General features: G+C 56.1%; 6 protein-coding genes across 6 annotated transcripts; 4 read left to right on the top strand and 2 right to left on the bottom strand.

The window, feature by feature from the left end:
* Nucleotides 1-664: 664 nt before the first annotated feature.
* On the top strand, nt 665-1965 carry VDAG_09741 (NADP-dependent alcohol dehydrogenase; the record flags this gene model as incomplete). Its single annotated transcript, XM_009654600.1, has 3 exons — nt 665-869; nt 928-1156; nt 1233-1965. The coding sequence occupies 3 exons, from the start codon at nt 665-667 to the stop codon at nt 1879-1881; spliced, it is 1083 nt and encodes a 360-aa protein (XP_009652895.1). The 3' UTR covers nt 1882-1965.
* Nucleotides 1966-2466: 501 nt separating this feature from the next.
* VDAG_09740 (methionyl-tRNA synthetase) lies at nt 2467-4894 on the top strand (the record flags this gene model as incomplete). Its single annotated transcript, XM_009654599.1, has 8 exons — nt 2467-2975; nt 3050-3411; nt 3467-3585; nt 3638-3747; nt 3793-3919; nt 3974-4029; nt 4085-4294; nt 4348-4894. The coding sequence occupies 8 exons, from the start codon at nt 2467-2469 to the stop codon at nt 4892-4894; spliced, it is 2040 nt and encodes a 679-aa protein (XP_009652894.1).
* A 1168-nt stretch (nt 4895-6062) lies between these two features.
* Nucleotides 6063-7675, top strand: VDAG_09739 (galactan 1,3-beta-galactosidase; the record flags this gene model as incomplete). Its single annotated transcript, XM_009654598.1, has 3 exons — nt 6063-6327; nt 6389-6477; nt 6533-7675. 3 exons carry the CDS (start codon nt 6063-6065, stop codon nt 7673-7675), a joined length of 1497 nt encoding a protein of 498 aa, XP_009652893.1.
* A 1848-nt stretch (nt 7676-9523) lies between these two features.
* On the top strand, nt 9524-11160 carry VDAG_09738 (uncharacterized protein; the record flags this gene model as incomplete). The annotated part of the gene is made up of 3 exons (XM_009654597.1): nt 9524-9580; nt 10067-10147; nt 10357-11160. The coding sequence occupies 3 exons, from the start codon at nt 9524-9526 to the stop codon at nt 11158-11160; spliced, it is 942 nt and encodes a 313-aa protein (XP_009652892.1).
* A 560-nt stretch (nt 11161-11720) lies between these two features.
* Nucleotides 11721-13432, bottom strand: VDAG_09737 (riboflavin transporter MCH5). Its single transcript, XM_009654596.1, has 3 exons — nt 13128-13432; nt 12116-13072; nt 11721-12049 (listed from the first exon to the last, which is right to left on the bottom strand). Exons 1-3 carry the CDS (start codon nt 13315-13317, stop codon nt 11811-11813), a joined length of 1386 nt encoding a protein of 461 aa, XP_009652891.1. The 5' UTR covers nt 13318-13432; the 3' UTR covers nt 11721-11810.
* Nucleotides 13433-14228: 796 nt separating this feature from the next.
* On the bottom strand, nt 14229-17129 carry VDAG_09736 (calpain clp-1; the record flags this gene model as incomplete). The annotated part of the gene is made up of 4 exons (XM_009654595.1): nt 14229-15762; nt 15818-16322; nt 16383-16692; nt 16782-17129. The coding sequence occupies 4 exons, from the start codon at nt 17127-17129 to the stop codon at nt 14229-14231; spliced, it is 2697 nt and encodes an 898-aa protein (XP_009652890.1).
* Nucleotides 17130-19675: the final 2546 nt, after the last annotated feature.

The following is a 19675-nucleotide window of genomic DNA, read 5'->3' as shown; positions in this document are numbered from 1 at the left end:
GCTGGTTTGTCTGGATACGCGGATACTTACAAAAAGTTTTTCTGATGGGGGCTGGTTCTGATTGACCGGAGAAATCGGCACTAGATCGGAACATCCACCGGGACAATGGCTTCGCAGCTTATCATCCCTGAGTGGGGCCTGCGCGGGGCTGGCCAGCGTCACAAATGGAACGAGGCCAATCGCTGGTCTTTGCGGCGGCCGACGAGCCAAATTTATGGAGCAAACTGGGGTGTGCTGGATGGAGTCGACCTCTGGGTACACCCCCCTAACCACCGTGGGACAACTGAGCAGCATCATGCTCCCCCATTCCTCGACGTCTGCCCCTTCTCGGCGCTGGGCTGGCCGTGGGCTGTGGCTTGGGGGCCAGCGAAAGGTGGGCGCGTCTCCAGAAAGAGACTACGCGGGGCAAGGTCACAGCTCTTAGGTGGGGGTTCGGTGGTTGATGAACGAGGGACGAGGGGAAAGATTGGGATTGAACTGTGGTCTCTTAAATATTGGGCGGCCTGTCGTCCCGCGTTGGACTTGCCTCCTGTTCCTCCCTCTTCTCTTCTTCCCATTCGAAATTTGTGCCCTCTCTAATCCCAATCATCTTGCACGTCTTGCCATCGACCAGACACTTTATTGTGCCGTTCCACCACTGCCAATCCACATCCCAGACGCCAACATGCCTTATCCCGAGAAGTTCACTGGTTTCCAGGTCAAGGGCGCCGATACCTGGCAGGAGTTCCACAAGCAGGAGTTCGACGCCAAGCCCTTTGGTGACTACGACATCGACATCAAGATCGAGTGCTGCGGCGTCTGCTCTAGCGATGTCCACACCGTCCGTGGTGACTGGGGCGCGCAACCCTACCCCCTGGCTGTTGGTCACGGTAAGCTTTCATTTGGCTCTTTCTACGGCGGCGGCACGTCTCTAATGAACCATCACAGAAATTGTCGGCAAGGCAATCAAGGTCGGCTCCAAGGTCACCACCGTGAAGGAGGGCCAGCGCGTCGGCGTCGGCGCCCAATCGTGGGCTTGCCTCGACTGCAAGCAGTGCAAGAACGACAACGAGACCTACTGCAAGGACCAGCTTGACACTTACGGCGCGACATGGCCCGACTCTGGTGTCGTCTCCCAGGGCGGCTACTCTTCTCACGTCCGCACCCACCAGCACTGGTAAGTTGTCATCGACGGCACTCCCACACGTGCTGCTATTGAGGACAATGGCCACTTGAGGCTGACATTTTCACAGGGTCTTCCCCATCCCCGACGGTCTTCCCAGCGAGGTTGCCGCTCCCATGCTTTGCGCAGGCTTGACGGCTTACAGCCCCCTCGTCCGCAACGGCGCCGGCCCTGGCAAGAAGGTCGGCATCGTCGGCATCGGTGGCATCGGTCACTTTGGTGTGCTCTTCGCCAAGGCGCTGGGCGCTGAGGTCTGGGCCATCTCGCGCTCGCGCTCGAAGGAGGAGGACTCGCTCAAGATGGGTGCCGACGGCTACATCGCAACAGCCGAGGAGAACTGGAACGAGAAGCACAAGATGAGCTTTGACCTCATCGTCAACACGGCCTCGTCCTCCGAAGGCTTTGACCTCTCCACCTACCTCACCCTGCTCGCTGTTCACGGCAAGTGGGTGTCGGTTGGCCTTCCCGGCGGTGGCGGCTTCGAGGTCCGCAACCAGGACTTCCTGCCCAACGGCTGCTTCATCGGCAGCTCGCACCTGGGCAGCAGGAGGGAGACGCTTGAGATGCTGGATCTTGCGGCGGAGAAGAAGCTCTTCACGTGGGTGGAGAAGATCCCCATCAGCGCCGAGGGTCTCAAGACGGCGATGCAGGGCGTCGAGGCGTCCAAGGTGCGCTACCGATACTGCATGACCGGATACGAGGAGGCTTTCGGTGCGTAAAGAGACCGAGAACCAATGGTGCTGTGCTGTGTATAGGTAGCTGGGTGGGGTGACGAAGCGAATTAAAATGGAGATTTGACTGTTCACTGGCCTGGCCCGCCTTGTGTTGTTGGTGTCTGTCGGGTATCTGGGCTTTGGACGCTCGAAAACTCATCATCGGCTCGGGTCAATCAGCACCTTCTGTCCCAAACCAAGGATCAAGGACCCCTCATCCCCAAAGGAGACTAGTGCGGGGTTGCCCTTCTGTGGCTTTGGCCGCCTCAGAGAGGCGCGACCCGCTGGTATGGCGTCAAAGAGACCTGCCCCGCCTTGCGACCGTGTGACTGTGCAACTGACTGGCTGTGATTGTGACTCTTTCCTCGAGCTCTCTGGCTCCGGTGTGCCTTCCCCCCTCCAAAGGCCCCATCTGCAGTCGACTGCAATTTTGCAAAACCCCCACTCGTCACAAAGGCACCGAAAAAGGTCCAATCGAAGACACGGCATACACATCTCGTGCCTCGACCTAGATTCCTGCCTGTCCATTGCTCGGACTGGCTGCCAGACTCCCTCAGCAACGCGTCTACCACAACCACCACTCCCGCCGTCATGGCGACCGCCGAGCCAATTCTCCCCATCAAGGGTAAGAACAACGTCTTGGTCACTTCCGCCCTTCCCTATGTCAACAACACGCCCCATCTCGGCAACGTCATCGGTAGTGTTCTCTCCGCCGATGTTTTTGCGCGCTTCTCCCGCGCTCGCGGCAACCCGACCATCTTCATCTGCGGCTCCGACGAGTACGGTACTGCCACCGAGACCAAAGCCCTTGAGGAGGGCGTCGACCCGGAGACCCTGTGCCGAAAATACCATGCCGTCCATAAGGGCATTTATGAATGGTTCAACCTGTCGTTTGACATTTTCGGCCGCACTCCGACCGAGCAGCAGACCGAGATTGTCCAGGATATCTTCCGCAAGCTGTGGCAAAATGGCTACATCGAGGAGCGCGAGACGACCCAGCCCTTCTGCCCGGTTCACCACAGCTTCCTGGCGGATCGCTTTGTCGAGGGTGAATGCTCCCTCTGCGGCTACAACGACGCCCGTGGCGACCAGTGTGACAAGTGAGTTCCGCCGCCTCGCTTCTGTTTTTACCATGCAACCTCGTCTTTAATAAGATCAGCTAATAACTGGAAAGGTGCGGCAACCTTCTCGATCCCCTTGAACCCGAGCCTGAGGCCGGCAATGCCAAGCCCGACGATGACATTGCTGCGAAGGCCACCGGGTGGTTGATCAACCCTCGATGCAAGCTCGACGGCGCCAAGCCTGACAAGAAGCAGACGAAGCACCTTTTCCTCCGTCTCGATGCGCTCAAGGAGCCGCTCATTGACTGGTTCAAGAAGGCGAGCAGTGAGGGCGCGTGGAGCACCAGCGCCCAGACCATTACTCAGGCGTGGATCGACAAGGGACTGAAGCCGCGCGGTATCACGAGAGATCTCAAGTGGGGTGTTCCCGTTCCTACAGATGTTACTGGCGAGGACTATGCGGCCAAGGTTTTCTGTAAGCTGCTCTGAGGGCTTGTTTTATCACATTTCACTGCTGACCCATGCGGTAGATGTTTGGTTCGATGCCTGCATTGGCTACGTCTCGATCACGAAGAACTATACCGACGGGGCCGACCTCGCCGGCAAGAAGTGGGAGCAGTGGTGGAAGAACCCGGATGAGGTCAAGCTGGTGGGTGATTTTGCAATCTTGATGTGAAGCGCGCGGCTGAGCAACGTCACAGTACCAATTCCTCGGCAAAGACAACGTCCAGTTCCACAGCACCGTCTTCCCCGCGTCGCAACTCGGCACCAATGAGAACTGGACCAAGGTTCACAAGATCTCTGCCACTGAGTAAGTTCGTCGAGTAGACTGCAGAATAGGTGCTAACGTTGATAGGTACCTCAACTATGAGGGTGGCAAATTCAGCAAGTCGCGTGGTGTCGGTGTCTTCGGTAACCAGGTCCAGGAGACTGGCGTTCCTTCAGATGTCTGGAGGTATTACCTGCTCTCGCGCCGGCCGGAGGTTCGTAGTCGCGATCCACTGAGCAATATGATCTTGATGTTGACCATATCACAGACGTCAGACTCGGAGTTCATGTGGCAGGAGCTGGTAGATGGCAACAACAACGAATTGTGCGTGTACCCGTACCGTGCACGCCTCAATTTGAAGTCTAACAACCTTTCGCAGGCTGAAGAACCTCGGAAACTTTTGCCAGCGCGTCATCAAGTTTGCGCAGGCCAAGCTTGACACTACCGTTCCCGATTACACCAAATTTGGTCTCAACGACTACCTAAAGAACCACGTCAAGGAGGTCAACGTGAACCTCAAGGAGTACATTACCAACATGGAGGGGACCAAGTTCCGTGATGGTCTCAGGAGCATTCTGTCCATCTCGGCGTAAGTGACATGTACAACTCACGCACGTAAGCCTACTGCTGACTTTCCCACAGCCTCGGCAACAAGCTGCTTCAGGACAACAAGCTCGACAACAAGCTTCTCACTGAAGAGCCTGATCGCTGCGCGGCCATTATCGGCCTGGCACTCAACCAGATTGCGCTCATTGCCAGCATTCTGAACCCATACATGCCCGTGACGTCCAAGGCCATCTTTGAGCAGCTAGGCGTGGAGCCTACGCCGACGATCCCGGATGAGTGGGTCACAGACGCGATCAAGCCCGGCCAGAAACTGGGCGAGGCGAAGCATTTGTTCTCGCAAATCCCCGCGAGCAAGATTGAGGAGTGGCGCGAGGCATTTGGCGGCGAGGAGGTGCGCAAGCAAAAGGAGGAGGCGGCCGCCAAGGCAGCTGCTAAGAAGGCGGCCAAGGAGCGGGAGAAGGAGAAGAAGCGTCTTAAGAAGGAGGCTGCTAAGGCCGCCGCTGCTTCTGGCGCCGAGGCTGCGTCAGCGGGGGTGGAGTCCGGGGAGAAGAAGAGCGAGGCAGACCCTGCGATTGAGGCGGTCACTGAGGCGATTGCCAAGGCTGACGTGCACACCTCGTAAGGAGGCTAGGATTGCGGGGATGTTGTTGACGATTGATGATGGTGGGGATACAGTGGGTGGCGTCAAGGGGTCGAAGCATGGGGCTGGGAACGGCCAAAGGGGAGGAGTGCTGGGACCATGATGGGCCAGGAACGAAATCTTGAGGTCTTTGCTGCAGCTGCGAAGCCATCGTGACAGAAGCTGTCACCGTTCTCGTTTAACCCCCTCAAGACGGACTTCTGGGGTTCCCCGCATTCACTCCTCATCTCCACGTTTTCCAAGAAAGGAATTGATTTCTGGCCATCTTCATCTCGCTGTGCATGCAAACTAGCAAGCGGTACCTGGTACCTGGCTGCGTGAGCATCAGCAATTTGTGCCTCATCTAAAAGAAAACCGACTGCCTCGCTTGCATTCAAGCCGAGCGAAAACGTCCGTCTGTCCGTCGTCCGAGGCGCAGAGCCACGATCGGCGCTCGTCCGTGGAGGCGGTCCAATAGCCACCCCTGGTACGGGAGCCCGCCGCCCCGCGGTAGTTGGAGCGAGCTTCCGGCTCCCCCGCTTTCAAAACGTCTTCTGGGCTTGCATGTTTAGTCTCGGACAGGCTCCTCTAGGCCAGCGCGATGACCGCTGGGCGGTGATGGCCCGAGATCTTTGTGTTTGCATGTGCTTGTGCCTGTGCCTGTGCCTCCTAGCCAGCCTGTTCGTCTCATCTCGTGAGCTGTTCTTGTGGCAAGATAGCTAGGTGGCGAGAAGGGAATCGAAACTGGGGTTTAGAGTCGGACTGGGACTGGCTGGGTCTGGGGTTCGACGTCACATTTAGCATGAATGGGGAGAGACGCTACCCCACGCGGAGAGTGAGAGATTCCAACGGCGGAGAAACCTGGATACAGATTAGGTTGGGTCTAGCACCCCAGTCCTTCTGTACCTTAGGCATGCTGAATGGTCCACCCCTGGTTTGTATTCGGTCCTCGGGCCAGTGGATGCCGGTGAATTGATGGAACGTCATATGAGGTGCGAGCAAGCTTCCGTCTTGGGAAAGCAGAGAAACGGAGTGGATGTGGAGGAGGGGGGAAAGAAAGCTGCCGTGGTCCTGGCCGATCAGTATAAGAGGCCTTGGATAGCAGGTTTTTCTTGCAGGACGTGCGTGTAAGCAGAGACGACTTGCCATCTCACGTCTACTATCGCCCATCATGGTTGCTGCTTCTAAGATTCTGTGCTCCGGCGCATTGTTCTCCTCCCTTGCGGCGGCAAGGTGGATCGTTCCCGGCGGCCGCTGGATCGATACCGATGGGGGCCTCGTCAACGCCCACGCTGGTGGTGTCACCAGGGAGGAGGAGACGGGCAAGTTCTTCTGGTTCGGCGAATACAAGATCGAGGGCCAGGAGGAGGGTGGTGGTGTTTCGGTTTACAGCTCAGACGATCTCGTTACATGGGAGAACCATGGACTTGCGCTCAGTACGTTTCCTCTGTAGACTGCGAACTAGCAGTGAGAGTGTTTACTGACGAATGACGGTAGTCCCTGAGGAGGGTCACGAGTTTATCTCACCTGAAATGATCATCCAGAGGCCCAAGGTTGTGTACAGCCGCGAGACCCAGCAGTACCACGTATGTCGGCCGATGCGCAGTGACCTACTCTGACCCTGTTCGCTAACAGCACTAGATGTGGTGGCACGCCGACGATAGCAAGTACAGCCTCCTTCTTCAGGGTCTTGCCGTCTCGCCCAACATCACGGGCCCCTACACATTTGTCGACGCCACGGCGCCCCTCGGCAACTGGTCCCAGGACTTTGGCCTCTTCACCGATAACTACGGCAATGGACGCTCCTACGCACTCTATTCCAACGGCGACAGGCGTGAGGGCCGCGACGTCTACCTCTCTGTCTTTAACGAGAACATCACAGAGGTCGAGGAGGTGACATTCCGCTTCAACAAGTACGATCTTGAGGCGCCGACCATTCTCCAGACGGACAAGAGTTACTACGCGCTCATGAGCCACAAGACGGGCTACAGGCCCAACAACGTTGTTGCCTTCCGCGCCGACAAGCTCGAGGGACCTTGGAGCCAGCCTTTCATGGTGGCCAAGCCGTACACGCGCACTTACAGCTCACAGAGCGGCTTCTCGCTGCGCATTGAGGGCACGGAGAAGACGACGTACCTGTACATGGGTGACCAGTGGGATCTCAACTCGCTCTGGGAGGCGAGGTACATCTGGCTCCCCATTGAGATTGACGACGACAAGGGCAGCCTCGAGGTCAAGTGGCACGACGTCTACGACCTCAATGTCGAGACTGGTGTCGTGACCCCTATCGAGGGCACCTCGTACCTGGTCGTCGACGCCAAGCTCGAGGGCAACGCCTGGCTCCAGGAGGCCAACTTTGCCAGCGACGGCCGCATTGCGACGGGCATCTACGGCAACGACAGCACCGTCACCTTCAGCGGCATCGAGGGTGCCGGCAGCAAGCAGTGGGTCTCGTTCTACTACCAGAACACGGACGACATGGGCTTCGGCGACCAGCCCGGTGGCACACCCGACCGCATCAACGGCACGTGGCAGCTGAGGCGTATTAGCAGCGTCGTCGTCAACGGCAAGGTCGAGGAGCTCGAGACGCTGTATCAGAGGGACACCCACAAGGGCATCATTGCCTCGGCACCACTGCTGCTGGATCTCGAGGCTGGCTCCAACAACACCATCAAGATTGGTGGGCTGTCCAACGGCTTCGACTTCAAGGGCGCCGACATCGACCGCATCGTCGTGTACCCGCCCCAGCCTGTCAAGAACAAGTGCAAGAAGAGGGCTGCCTAAGCGAAGGAGCCGAGAGACTGGTGCCTGGTCGTGGGGTCGGAGACTGATAGTCGCGAACATGATGGTCATGGGGTGTGGAGGGAAGGCTGTGCTGCCTGTAGTGTCGCATACATATCTACCTGTTACCGACCTACCACCTAAAAAGGTACCTTAGGTAGGTAGTCTTTCAAAAGTAAGATACCTTAGGTAAAGTACCGTACGCAGCCCCAGCTGCAACATCCAAATAGCCTCGTACCACCGAATAAAAATTCTTCTACATCCCAAGGCTGCCACCCAAACCCATGTCTTCTGTCCCAACATCACATGCTGCGCACAACTTGAAGGCCAATACGAAGCAGTACCAATCTTCAGCCGGCCGCCTCTTAATGAGGGTGGAATTTGGGGGGCACCACCTCCAGGCGAATGATCGGCTGCGAGTTGGGACAAGGCAGACCATCCAGGACTGATGATACCGAAAGGGCTGCATCTCACGGCTAACCCGGTCTCCTCTATCCAATATACGACTTGTGGTCGCCTTTTCTTGGCGCATATATGCTGTGTATCTTCCATGTTCGTTTGCAGGAGAAGTCCGGTGGCCGACTTCCAACGCAATCAATGCGGCACGAGACTTATCTTGACGGATGCGCAATTCATCGTGGCGTATTTCTGACATTATTCGGTGTTCGCCGACACTTGCGTCGCAAGATATCGTCGTGCGCTGGCTGGACAGAGGAATTCTTAGTCCTTGGCCGACTACCTACTTATCCCGGCATGTTTGGACGTTCCGTCCTGCGTCTCCCACTTGCCTACAAAGCGGCTTCAGAGCCAAACTCAAACGCCGTTCTATTTGGCAGGCGCTTTGATATGTTTACTGCTGTGTGAAGCCATCGCCGACTCAATGCGTGGTGCACCCACCAGGCGCGAGAGTGGCTTGGTCCAGCCTGATTGTCGGCCCCCAAACTGGCAACTGAGGGTGGCCTTCCTGCGCCTCTTCTTCCCATCTCTGCTCTAAAAGTACTCAGCCTGCAAGTCATGTCAGAGTAACACCAAAACTTGCAGCGTTTTGGCGTCGACTGCTGACCTTGCTTACCGAGTTCGCATGGGCCGATGCAGCCTTCGACAGAGCCTCGTCTGCGATTTTACCATGCAAGGTTGATGTCACGCCAATGACAAGATCCCGTGGCCTGTGGAATTCTCTGAAAGGCTTTTCTTCCCAGTGCAGGCGCATCCCAGTGGTGTCTCGGTGTCGTGTCAATGAGAAGAGCTTACAAGATGGTTCAACGAAGGGGCCCCAGAGGGAAAAGGACCAGAAGTCGGCTTCACGCATGAGCGTGTCCCGTGCGCCCATGACAGCAAGTCCAAGGCACATCCTGCATGAATAAGGCTGTAGTAAATGGCTCAGATGGGCATCTGGCTGGTTCGGACCGCAGAGCCATCCCGCGCTGTTCCTCGAACACACCTACCTTATGCACGTCATTCTTTCGCCCTTGCGGTTTTGCCAGGATCCTTCAGAGTTGAAATGTTGATATTTCAGCTTCCCAACCTGGTCTCCGAAGGATCCTAGTCATGTTGAGCCCGTTCAGGCAACACCCTGCGATTGATCAGTCAATGGACCCTGTATGGGGGTTTATCCTGCCCGTGATGTGCTCCCTTTTCAAGCGCAGCCCCCACCCCCACCCCCTACTTGGTCTACCTAGCTACCCTAGACAGCTGAATTCGGCTAACAATCGCATTCACCAGACATTACATTCACCAAGTCTCTTTTTTTCCGTTCCCTAGGTACTGTTCATGATAATTCACCTTGCCTGTTCATTGTCTACACCCCCCGAATGCACTGCCCCTTTCCTACTGCTCTTGCTATGTCATCTGATGACCCCATTGTACGGACCTACCTACGTCCAGACCAGTTCGTGGTTATCTTACCTAGTATGTAGGATACTTAAGCTGAAGGTGTCCTGACCTGTACAAACCCTTCGTCTTCTTTCCACCATACCAGCCACATCATTCGCACTGCATTGAGAACATGCCCTGGGCTTTTCTCCGCTATTCGCTGCCTGCCAAAAACCACCACCGCCAAACTGGAGACTGAGATGCACCACACAAATAAGAAGTATGATCACAGATGCGGACATCCTCGATGTGAGGTGAAGCACAGCTATCGTAGCTTCCGCGGCCATCGTGTATACTCAAACTACTGCCGGGCTCGTGAGTTCTTCATCTCGTACTAAGTTCCGTTTCACACAATACCTGGCACTGACTCGGCCCTCAGACACTTGTCGTGCGACTCATGACGATCCCGTCAAGTTTTGCCAAAAGTCCAAGGATATTGGAACGAGTTACTGCAAAGACCGTAAATAATTCCCGCGGCCCCCCTAGTCACTGTGTCGTGTGCCATCCCTGACATCGTCACAGACCTCCGTTGCGGCTATCAAGGCTGTCGGAACCCTCCTCTCAGCCCACCAAGCTCCCTCTACCCTTTCGTCTGCTCTGACCGTGAGTTTGATGAGGTGGCTGTCAGTGCCTCTGCCAATGCTAACATTGCAACACTAGATGTGTGCAGTTCCACCGGGTGTCACAAAGCAAAGGGTCACAGCCTAGAGACTTGCCTTGACCATGTGACGAGATGTCTTCACCAACAATGCAACAGAGCAACAGACATTGGAGGGGGCTACTGTCGCTGGATGCACAAATGCAACATCCAGGGCTGTCCCCACGAGCGCCAACAGTTGGCCGAACCGCCCAGCCAGTTCTGCAGCCGGCACTGTTGCCGCGTCGGCACTTGTTCAAGTGCGGTACACGATGCCTCAAACCACAACTCCCATTTTTGCGAGGCGCACGAGTGCAACTTTGCCGGTTGCTTTCGCCGCGGAGACACCCGAGGCGGGTACTGTGACCTCCACGGCTGCCAGGCACCGGGCTGTGCCAACACCAAGCTGCAGAGGGGCAACTTTTGCAGCGACCACAAGTGCAGGCAAGGCAGCTGCCTGGCGCTTTCACAACAGCCTCGCGCATTCTGCCGCGATCACAACTGCATTGTTCAAGGTTGCCCACTCGAGAAGGCTGATCCAACACTTGCCCTGGGTCTATGCATCAATCATTTCCGGGGCCATGTTGACCGGGAAAGGGAGGCCGCTCGCGACATCGAGCGCAACTTGTGGCAGCAGAGACTCCGTGATGAAGAAATTTCTCGTTACATCGCACGAAAGCTCAGAGAGATGCACATGAGGCAAGGTGTCGAGAGCGACGCCCTAGAACAGGGTCGAGGCTTCCGCGGAGCTACGCATGAGTACGGGGAACAGTCAGCCCAGATGCGTCGGAGACACAGACGGGAGTGTCGCGAACTCAAACTTCGTTGGGAACGCATATTTGCTCGCGGCGACATGGATCAGTATCTCGACCGGGCCATTAGATCCCGCATGACCCAAGCTAGGAGGCCTCATGAGCGCTCAAACTCCGACGAGAGTTCTAGAATCAGCTCACATCCTAGCTCGGAGACTGCGTGGTAGTCTTATTGACACTGTTTCTATTTTATTTGTTGACTTGTTTTTCTTTCAGCCTTTTTTCTCTTTCTTTCCCCATTCTGGTGCTCGATAGGGGCAGACAGAAGGTATCTGGGATAGAATCGCGTCTTTACCTGTGCACAGGGCTACTGCGGAACATGGCGTTGGTAAATACCTTTTAGGCAGCCTCTAGACTTGGGGACTGGGAAACTGTTAAGCCAGGGGATTGCCAACATGGAAAATAGAATGATTCCGCGCTTGGAACTGACATCTCGCGTCGCTTTTGATGTATAGTTCGAATAAATACTACCTGATGGAAACTCTTGATCACACATCGCGGTCAGGTGGCTAAGCAGACGGCTTCCTGCCTACGACAATCCATCTACTGCCCTGTTAATCAGTTTCAATGTACCGCGACATTGATCTGCAATGCGAGATATTACGACTTTACATGGATGGTATTCCAGATCCACCCCACGAGATTTCAGCCTGAGCTCTGCTTCGAGTCGTGACGTGCAATCCGTACCTGCCAGTACAAATTCTCGTTGCAAGAACATATTACTATTACCCATTCAGTATTCGGATTTGATACCTTTACTATCATGCCATGCTCATTGCCAGGATTGGCTGTGTTACGCGCGTCAAAACCGTACGCTTCAAATCTTTGCCCTCATATCAAACCAGGAACCAACGAGAAGCGCTCGAGCGGCGAAAAGACCCGCACCGCCAAGGGTGACGATAGCCATGTACAACCCGGCCAGCGGCGTGGAGCCCATAGACTCGAGAAGCTGGCCGCCGATGGGCACGGTGATCAGCACGGCGAAGCTCACGACAAAGTTCATCGTGCCGTAGAAGCGCCCGTAGTCCTTTGGCTCACACGTCTTGCCCATGCACACTGCGATTGTCAGCCTTTATTCTGCACGAGTTGCGTTGATATAGCTTAAGGGGAACAAGGTCATACCTGGCACAAGAGATAGGAAGGATCCTGATCCGAGGCCCCAGCAGGCGGAAAAGGCGTAGAGGGCTTCAATATGGCGGGCCCCAAACGGTAGAAGCGTCACGCCTGTACTGACAAAGGTGAAGACGATCATGACGAGGAGTACGTTGAGGTGGCCAAGGCGATCACCGACTGCGCCGGGGAGAAGACGGCCCACAAACGAGAAGCCGTTCATGATGGCGATGAGATTGTAGCCCGTTTCAGCAGGGAAGCCAGCCCAAGTCACGAGCGTGGGCAGAATGCCAGTGACGCCGAAGATGACGAATTCGAGCATGAAGAAGGCACCCGTGACGAAGGAGAACGGAGGAGAGTTGAAGGCCGTGAAGTTGAGGGCGGCGTTCCTTTTAGGCTGAGCAGGTCTGGCGGTAGAATCCGTGTTGGCGGCCAGCACACCGGCGTCCATGGAACCCATGAGACTAGGGAAGGGGTATAGGCATCCAACGCCGGGCACCATCATGCCTGTGATGACGAACCCGAGGCCTCGCATGGACCACTGCCAGCCCCAGCTTGGAAGCACGGAACGCAGCATCAGGGGAAAGATCACGGCGCCCACGGATGAGCCAGTGAGGGCTAGGCCCATGGCGAGGCCGCGGTATCGAACAAAGAGCTTACCCACGACGGCAATGGCGACCGTCGAGGCGACGGCGGAGCCAAGGCCACCGAGCAGACCAAGGCAGAGCATAAAGTGCCAATACTCGGTACACTCACCTAGCAGGAAGAATGTCGGTATCGTGAGGACGACAGCAACGGGGGCGAGGCGGCGGGAACCATAACGATCCATCAAAGGCCCAACCTGGATGCCGAGGAAGAGGGAGAGAAAGGTGTACATGCCGGTGATCCAGCCGACATCACGGGCAGAATAGTCTTCAAGCACGTTCAACTGCAAGTAGGCTTGAATGACGCCCACAGATTGCATCATGCCTGGCGCTTGTCAGCAAGATTGTCCTGCGAAAAGGGGGAAAGGCTAGGTATGCACCAAAAGACGGCATCAAGAACAAAAAGCTTCCTGCAACGCAAAGCCATGCTGTCGCCCTCTTCTCCACGTCGGCCGATTGCCTAGAGCCCGATGCTGATGGCGCATCGCGACTAGGCTCATAGTCAAGAGGGACAGGAAATGTTCGGCCCGTCTCCACCAGCTCGAGGCGGTTTTCTGGAGCAGAGGCCATCTTGGTTAGTGGACGTCGACTCAAACAACAAACAATGCAAGTTCAAGAGCCGAGTTCCGCGGGACTGATGCTGTCAGTTGACCTGTTCAGAACAGCTCAATGTCTTTGAAAGCGCAAGCTTTTCATTTCAACAAACATGGATCTAAAGGATCTTACTTAGGCGACATCGGATGGGGCCTCTTGGCAACGCCTTGAAAGAGTCATCGCACGCAAGCGGTTTGGGGTCCATGAGCCCTGCGGAAAGCGATGTCCACGCCCTTCGGGGTGGAGCCCGCGGCTGGTTATATGGACTTCTTGCTATCCTGAAACCCTGTAGTGTCTCTGCTGTAGGGCTGTCAGCTTCACTGAATGGATTCTGGGTGGGTGAGATGAGCCTGGTCCTGTGGAATCGATTACCCCATAGCCCTTACGCTAGGGCCATCCATCCGCAAGACGCCCCGGCGATGTCGGCCGGGCTTTCGTCAACGTCGCCGTTGGTGGGTAGGTATCAAATTTGAGTGACTGAGCTCCCATTACCCGGCTCGGGCTCCATAGCCGGTTGACCGGCAACTCACGCGGCGGGATACTCACAGGCTGGGAACTCATTTTTGGCAGCACAGGTGGAAAGAATCATCGTACATGTCCACATCAATCATCAGGGTCCCGCAGCGCTCTGTGTCATTTCTTCGTTGGAAGCACTCCGTGCAACCTTTTCTCAGCTGAAGAATGACCATGCTCGAAAAGGAAGGTGATGCTATAATTATGGGACCAACTTGAAAGCGCCAAAATTCATGGGATGCCATGCGTCTGAGTAAAGGGATAAAAACAAAGCTCGCAGACTAGATACAGAGAAACACCCTGTCGTGTTCATCTTTGCAGTCGCACAAGTCAATCATGTGGGTTTCGTCAAACATTCGCACAGATGGACATCTCTAGCAGAGCTCCTTCTCAGACTCTGCCGGTGTCGGCTGTGGTGTGACGAGCACACCTGGAGTACTTGCGCCCGAGTCGAGTTTGTCAAAGTCGGAACTGCCAGAGCTCCTTTCCGACTTTGTGTCATCCTCTGGCTTAGTTTGATCTTCGGTCTCGGGCGCGTCGTCGGCATCACCATCTCCCTGGACGGACGAAGGGGCCGGCGCAGGTTCCGGCTCAGCCTCGTTGTCGCGCTCTCCTCCAGCGTTGACTTGAGCGTCATCTAGGTCGGCGCCGCCCTTCTTGCCCATACCGCCCTCCTCGAGATCGCCACCCTCCAGGACCACCTTCAGCTCGAGATCTTCGTCCATTGTGTAGACGCGAACACCGATGACGCAGATGGCATTCCACGGGTCAGGTGCATTCTCGTCTTCAGACTCGTAGATCTCGGCTTTGGTTAAGGGAGGCCCAGCGGGTTTTGCCCTGGGTTTGCGTACGAAGTCATCGTCGCTGTACAAGAGCTCGTGGTCCTCAATAGGAGAATCCGATGACTCGCCGTCCGAGACTTCTTCGACCTTTTTGGCAGCCTTTTTGGACGGTGCAGGTGATGGAGTCGTCGCCTTTTCATCTTCAGCAGGGGGTTCCTCTTGGGTAATGACCTTCGGGGCTTCCTTGGCGTTCCGGTCCTGTTGGGTCCCCTCGTCCGCCTCATCATCCCCGCCCTCATCGTCGCCCTCTTCTGCTTCTTCCTTGGCCTTGGTGGCCTTTCGTTCTTTCTTTTCGAGGTTCTTGGCCTTCTGTTGCTTGTTGACCTGACGTGTGAGACGGCGCCTCTCCCACTGTTTCCGGCGCTCCTCTTTGCGCAGTGCGGATGCCTTCTTCTGTTCCTTCTCCTTACGCAGGCGGGAGACCTCCTCGAGATGAGCCGCGGCCTTGCTGTGGGCCAAGTCATAGGCGTAGCCCACCTGTGCAAGCTTGGCGTTACCACTGCGGTGCTTACACTCGCGCTTAACGACGTCCTCGACAGAGTCAAGCTGCGTGTAGCGCTCAGCTTTGACGCTGATGAAAATGCTGTAGTCACCAGCTGGCATGTCAGGAATCTCGATAGATACGGAACGGCTCATCAAATAGTTCCCGTGAGACCGGACAATGTAGTCCTCGGCGTTTGGTCGACCTTTCTCATGGACACGGAAGTGAAGCTCAAACCGGTATTGGCCGTGGAGTCCCTTGAAATACCGGTTATCCAGTTGGGACAGGGAAATGACCATTGGCGAGTCCTTGGTGAGTTTGACTTGGAACTTCTCGTTGTACTGTGGCTTCCAGGGAACATCGACGCCGATCCATCGTTGACAGCACCTCCACTTTGGGTCGTTGAATAGTCGCGTGCGGTCGAAATGCTGGAACTTGTTGAGAAAGTCCTCGTAAGAGATCCAGAAAACTGAATCGTTGCCGAATTGATGGCCTAGCTCTGCCTGGATCTCAGGAGTCCAGTCTCGAGAACCATCGGACCAGGCTCCCTCCCAGATACCCTTACGAATTTTGCCCCACGGGTTCCTTTTGGGGTGTCAGCTCACAAATCACACCAGGAACAGAAGGTCGGGTAACATACCTGAGCTTGACGAGCCGCGTCCCCGTTGACAATGTCTTGGCCTCCATGATCACGTAGGCATGACCCTCACAGATACCGACACGGTCGCCATATCCGCATTCGAGCAAACCCGTGGAGCAGCCAAACATGAATTCTAAGTTCACCTTGGACAATTCATTATCCCAGAAGCTGTCGAGATCCAGAATATCAGACGTCAAGATCTCCGCTGTGACGCCACCAGAGAGATCTTCCAAGGCCTCGCCAATCCAGCCGCCCACCAGCGAAGCATAGTCGCCGTGGGCTTTGGCGTAGGCCTTCTCAAGAAGAGGGACCCAGGTTTCATTCTGGTCGATACACTTGCCGAAGTAGAGGGCTTTTGATCCTGTCTGGTACGTTTGACGGTACACGCGCTCCTGGTCTTCGCGATCAATCTGCTGTAGCAGTTCCCGCTGCTTACTCCTCGAGTCCCAGGTGGGTGACTTGAGATAGAGCTTATCGTCGATGATGGAGTAGACCCACTCGCCGTCTTGTGTCCTGGTCAGTACCTGATGCAGTCGATCGAATGCCAGCCGCCACATTTACATACCTCTGTAAAAGACAAAGCCGTAGATGCCAACACGTGTGTCATATTCCACACAGATCCGCCGCAGACTCTCGGGCTCATTGGCCAGGGCCGTGAAACTGGCGATCAGCCAGCAATTGCCGATGCTGCCTTGCTGGACGTCTCTGCCGTCGACATTCTTCATGAAAGTCGGCTTCTCGAAGATCTCGTGGACTCGCTTCACAGCCTTGGGCACTGAGGCGCTGCTGTCGGCGAGGGTGGCCTTGTTGATCGACCAATCCGTGGCACCAAGCCTGTTGAGGCAGTGTCCCTTGTACCATTTGAGGTCCCAATCCTGTGGCGCGGGCAGCCGCGTTAGCGTTCCGTGCTCCGTGCTCCGTGTTCGGCCAGAACATGTGGTGGCGAGGGGCCTGCTCTGCTTACCAGATCCCAGCCCGGGTCCCTGTAGCGCTGGTTTACCCTGCGGCACTCCTTGATGATCTTTTTGACCTTGCGGCGGCACTCCTCAACGGCTCTCTCGTAGCCCGCACTCATGAGCTCATTGGGGCGTTCGGGGCTCACAGGTGGAGGCACGGGGTCGAAGGGAAGTATTGCCAGCGCCTTGTTGAAGGTGCGCTTCTGGAACGTCTTCCAGATGTGGTTGATCGACTGCTGTGGCGGCACCTTCTTCTTCTTTTTCACCTTCTTGTCGGTGGTGCTCGTTGCAGAGGCGGGCGGAGGCCTCGGCCTCTTGGGGTCGTCGGACTCCTCGGAGGAGCTGTAGCCGTGCATAGTGGCGGTCGCAGCTCGAGTCGGGTTGCCGACGTTAAGTTGTTGGATCGCTGCAAGAGAGAACGTAGGAACAACTATAAAGTCTGTCGTTCAAATGAGAGTGAAGGTGTATATCACAGGGACACGTATCTAGACATCTGTCAGTGGTGCTGCCATCAATCGTGAAAGGCTGGAATGAGGCACGACTCACGCAGTAGCAAGGACAATATTTCTTCAGCTCTACCCAAAAATGCGAAACCAAACAGAAAAACAAAAGAGCAACGAGCGACGAGCAGGCGGGGCGTTGAATCGAGCAGCAGATGGTCTTTATATGTGAAGCCAAAGGGGGCACCAGAGCGAGCCTTGGTGCAATCAGGGGGCACACTTGGCATCCAGCGCGCCGCCCGACTTGTCAATGGCTGGTCACCCATGTAGAGTCATTGCCCTGTCAGTAAGCCGGGTTCCACACCGCCGTGAACTGACAGGCGAAAGATGTGTAGTCCGCCATCCAGGTTACCATTTAGGGGGGTAGGGGGGGCCTGACGCATGGCGTTGGTGTTTCCGTCTCCGAGGGTTCAAGACAAGAGACAAGCCACATGCCGGCCAAGTGGCTACCAGCCAGGGGATAGGGGGCAAGACTCCATCCTGGCAGGAAGCGGGTCACAGCATTGAAACCAAGGGTCTTGTGAACAGGACACGGACAACGAAAACGGTTAACGATTCGTGCTCGAACCGGTCGGAGGGAATGGCGGTGGACAGGGCGGGAGGTCTAGATTTGGATCCTCAACAGAGCCGCGAAGTGGAGTACGGTGTTAGGTGGAAAGAAGAGACCAGGTCCGACAGATAGGTGCCTACCTACCTTGCCTACCTACCTACCTACCTAGGTACCTTACCTAGGTAGATGCCATGTAATCAGGTTCTGATAAGTACCTTAGGTACCAAAGGTATCTCTGACTACCTTACTGGTAGTGGTTTCCAGGGATTGTGCAGGCAGTCCGGGTCCTCCGCTTGCCTTTCCAGATTGCGCCCGTGTCCGCACCTCTCATCACAGGAATTGGATGGGCCGCATCCTCATGGCGAGTCCAGAGTCTCGCCTCGTCCTGGGGTCCTGGGCATTCCAGGGGTCCTGCCAGTGGCCCCTTTTAGCGGCTGACAGGGGGGGGTAATGGCCCTCTGGTGGGTCTCCCCACGATTGCAGTCGCCGCCAGTCCTGGGGTTAAGGGTACCTTGGATGTGGGGATTCGTACACTTGCCAGGTCTCGTGGTGCGAAGTATTCATCAGTTCCCCCAGTTTCCTCGAGCGGAGGGCTTGAAATAGACACCGACAAGGTCAGCCGTATAGCAGCTGACCCGCGGAGCCCGCTGCTGCCTGTTGCCTGCCGCCGCCTTGCCTGAGAGTGTTCATGCAGCATAGTAGTGATTGCGAACTTCAAGGGATAAATGATCAAATCCCCTGCTGCGGTCGCCTTGCCACAGCCTTATTCTGACCCGGCTCGGTCACTTGTTGGGGAAGCGAACAGCATAACCCAAACCTGCTTGGTGGATGGTCCCTCCAGGGCCCCGAGTACACGAGTCAGCCGCTTGTGCTGATTCGAATCCTAAGGGAAGGCATCCAATGAGCAGTCAAGATTATCAAGCGATAAGGGACAAAGAGATCGTGTGACTTCCCCGGCGCCGTCAAGGAAAAGGTGGCTCATCATGGCGCGACTGCATGATCTCGGGATGTTCTGTTGAATGATAAGAAAGATGTTCTGTATTGCGGGGATGGACAGCCTCTCCATCCGACTTCGGCGGCGATCCGATAGGAGATGATGCCCTGGAAAGGAAAGACGGGGCACGCACGCGTTGGTGGCTGGCGACCAGCGGGTGAGCTAGGCCAACGTGTTCGATATCTGCTCGACGACTACATGTATGCCAATGTTGGATCGAGCTAGCCACTTTGCCAGACAGACTGCTAAGGTTTCAATATGCAGCTCGAGTGAGATGCCGCCCGCCTCGTCCGTTCGCCTGCAGAAACCAAGGAGAAACCCAATCAAGACTGGGCTGACACGCTTCGCGGCGAAGCGGCAGGCTGTCCACCCACCCAGCCTGTAGACGAGATAGAACCTTGAGTCTCGATGCCGTCCTTTTGCCCCTGTGCGTAGTCCTGTCGGGCTGGCCATCGAGACATCCCGAGCAATCCGATACCGGTCGCATACTTGTCGCCAGTAACGCTCTCCATTGCGTTATCGTTCGGGGCGTCCGCTGAAACGATGGCCAGTGCTGTGCTTCCGAGTGCAGTTGGAGCATTCATGATTCGCGCCGATCGTCGGGAGGGCAGTGTACCAGTCCGAAAAGCCGGGGCTAGTCGTGTTGCGGAGCCTAGACACTGTACTTTAGGCACATCCGCACTGAATGGACCCTGATCGGCGTCGTGGGCCTGGGGAGAGGAGAGGGGCGGAAATGGGAGACCTTCTCTCATCCACAGGAGCCAATGTTGCCAGCAATGCCAGTTCGCGTAGGTACCTACTGTATGGTTTGGTTTCTGTGCAGACTACGGAAGTGATCATCTTGCCGAGTGGTCGCAC

The sequence above is a fragment of the Verticillium dahliae genome, genomic scaffold (genome assembly GCF_000150675.1).
Source record: "Verticillium dahliae VdLs.17 supercont1.27 genomic scaffold, whole genome shotgun sequence".
Classification (NCBI taxonomy): Eukaryota; Fungi; Ascomycota; class Sordariomycetes; order Glomerellales; family Plectosphaerellaceae; genus Verticillium; species Verticillium dahliae.
The sequence above is the reverse complement of the archived record's forward strand: the minus strand, read 5'-3'. Positions and strand labels throughout refer to the sequence as shown.

Excerpts from the sequence above, each read along its gene's own strand:
- VDAG_09737 (XM_009654596.1), bottom strand. The coding sequence starts at position 13,317 with ATGGCCTCTGCTCCAGAAAACCGCCTCGAGCTGGTGGAGACGGGCCGA. Across the intron at positions 13,073-13,127 it reads GTTCTTGATGCCGTCTTTTG|GCATGATGCAATCTGTGGGC; the intron begins GTGCATACCTAG and ends GACAAGCGCCAG. Across the intron at positions 12,050-12,115 it reads CTTCCTATCTCTTGTGCCAG|TGTGCATGGGCAAGACGTGT; the intron begins GTATGACCTTGT and ends TGACAATCGCAG.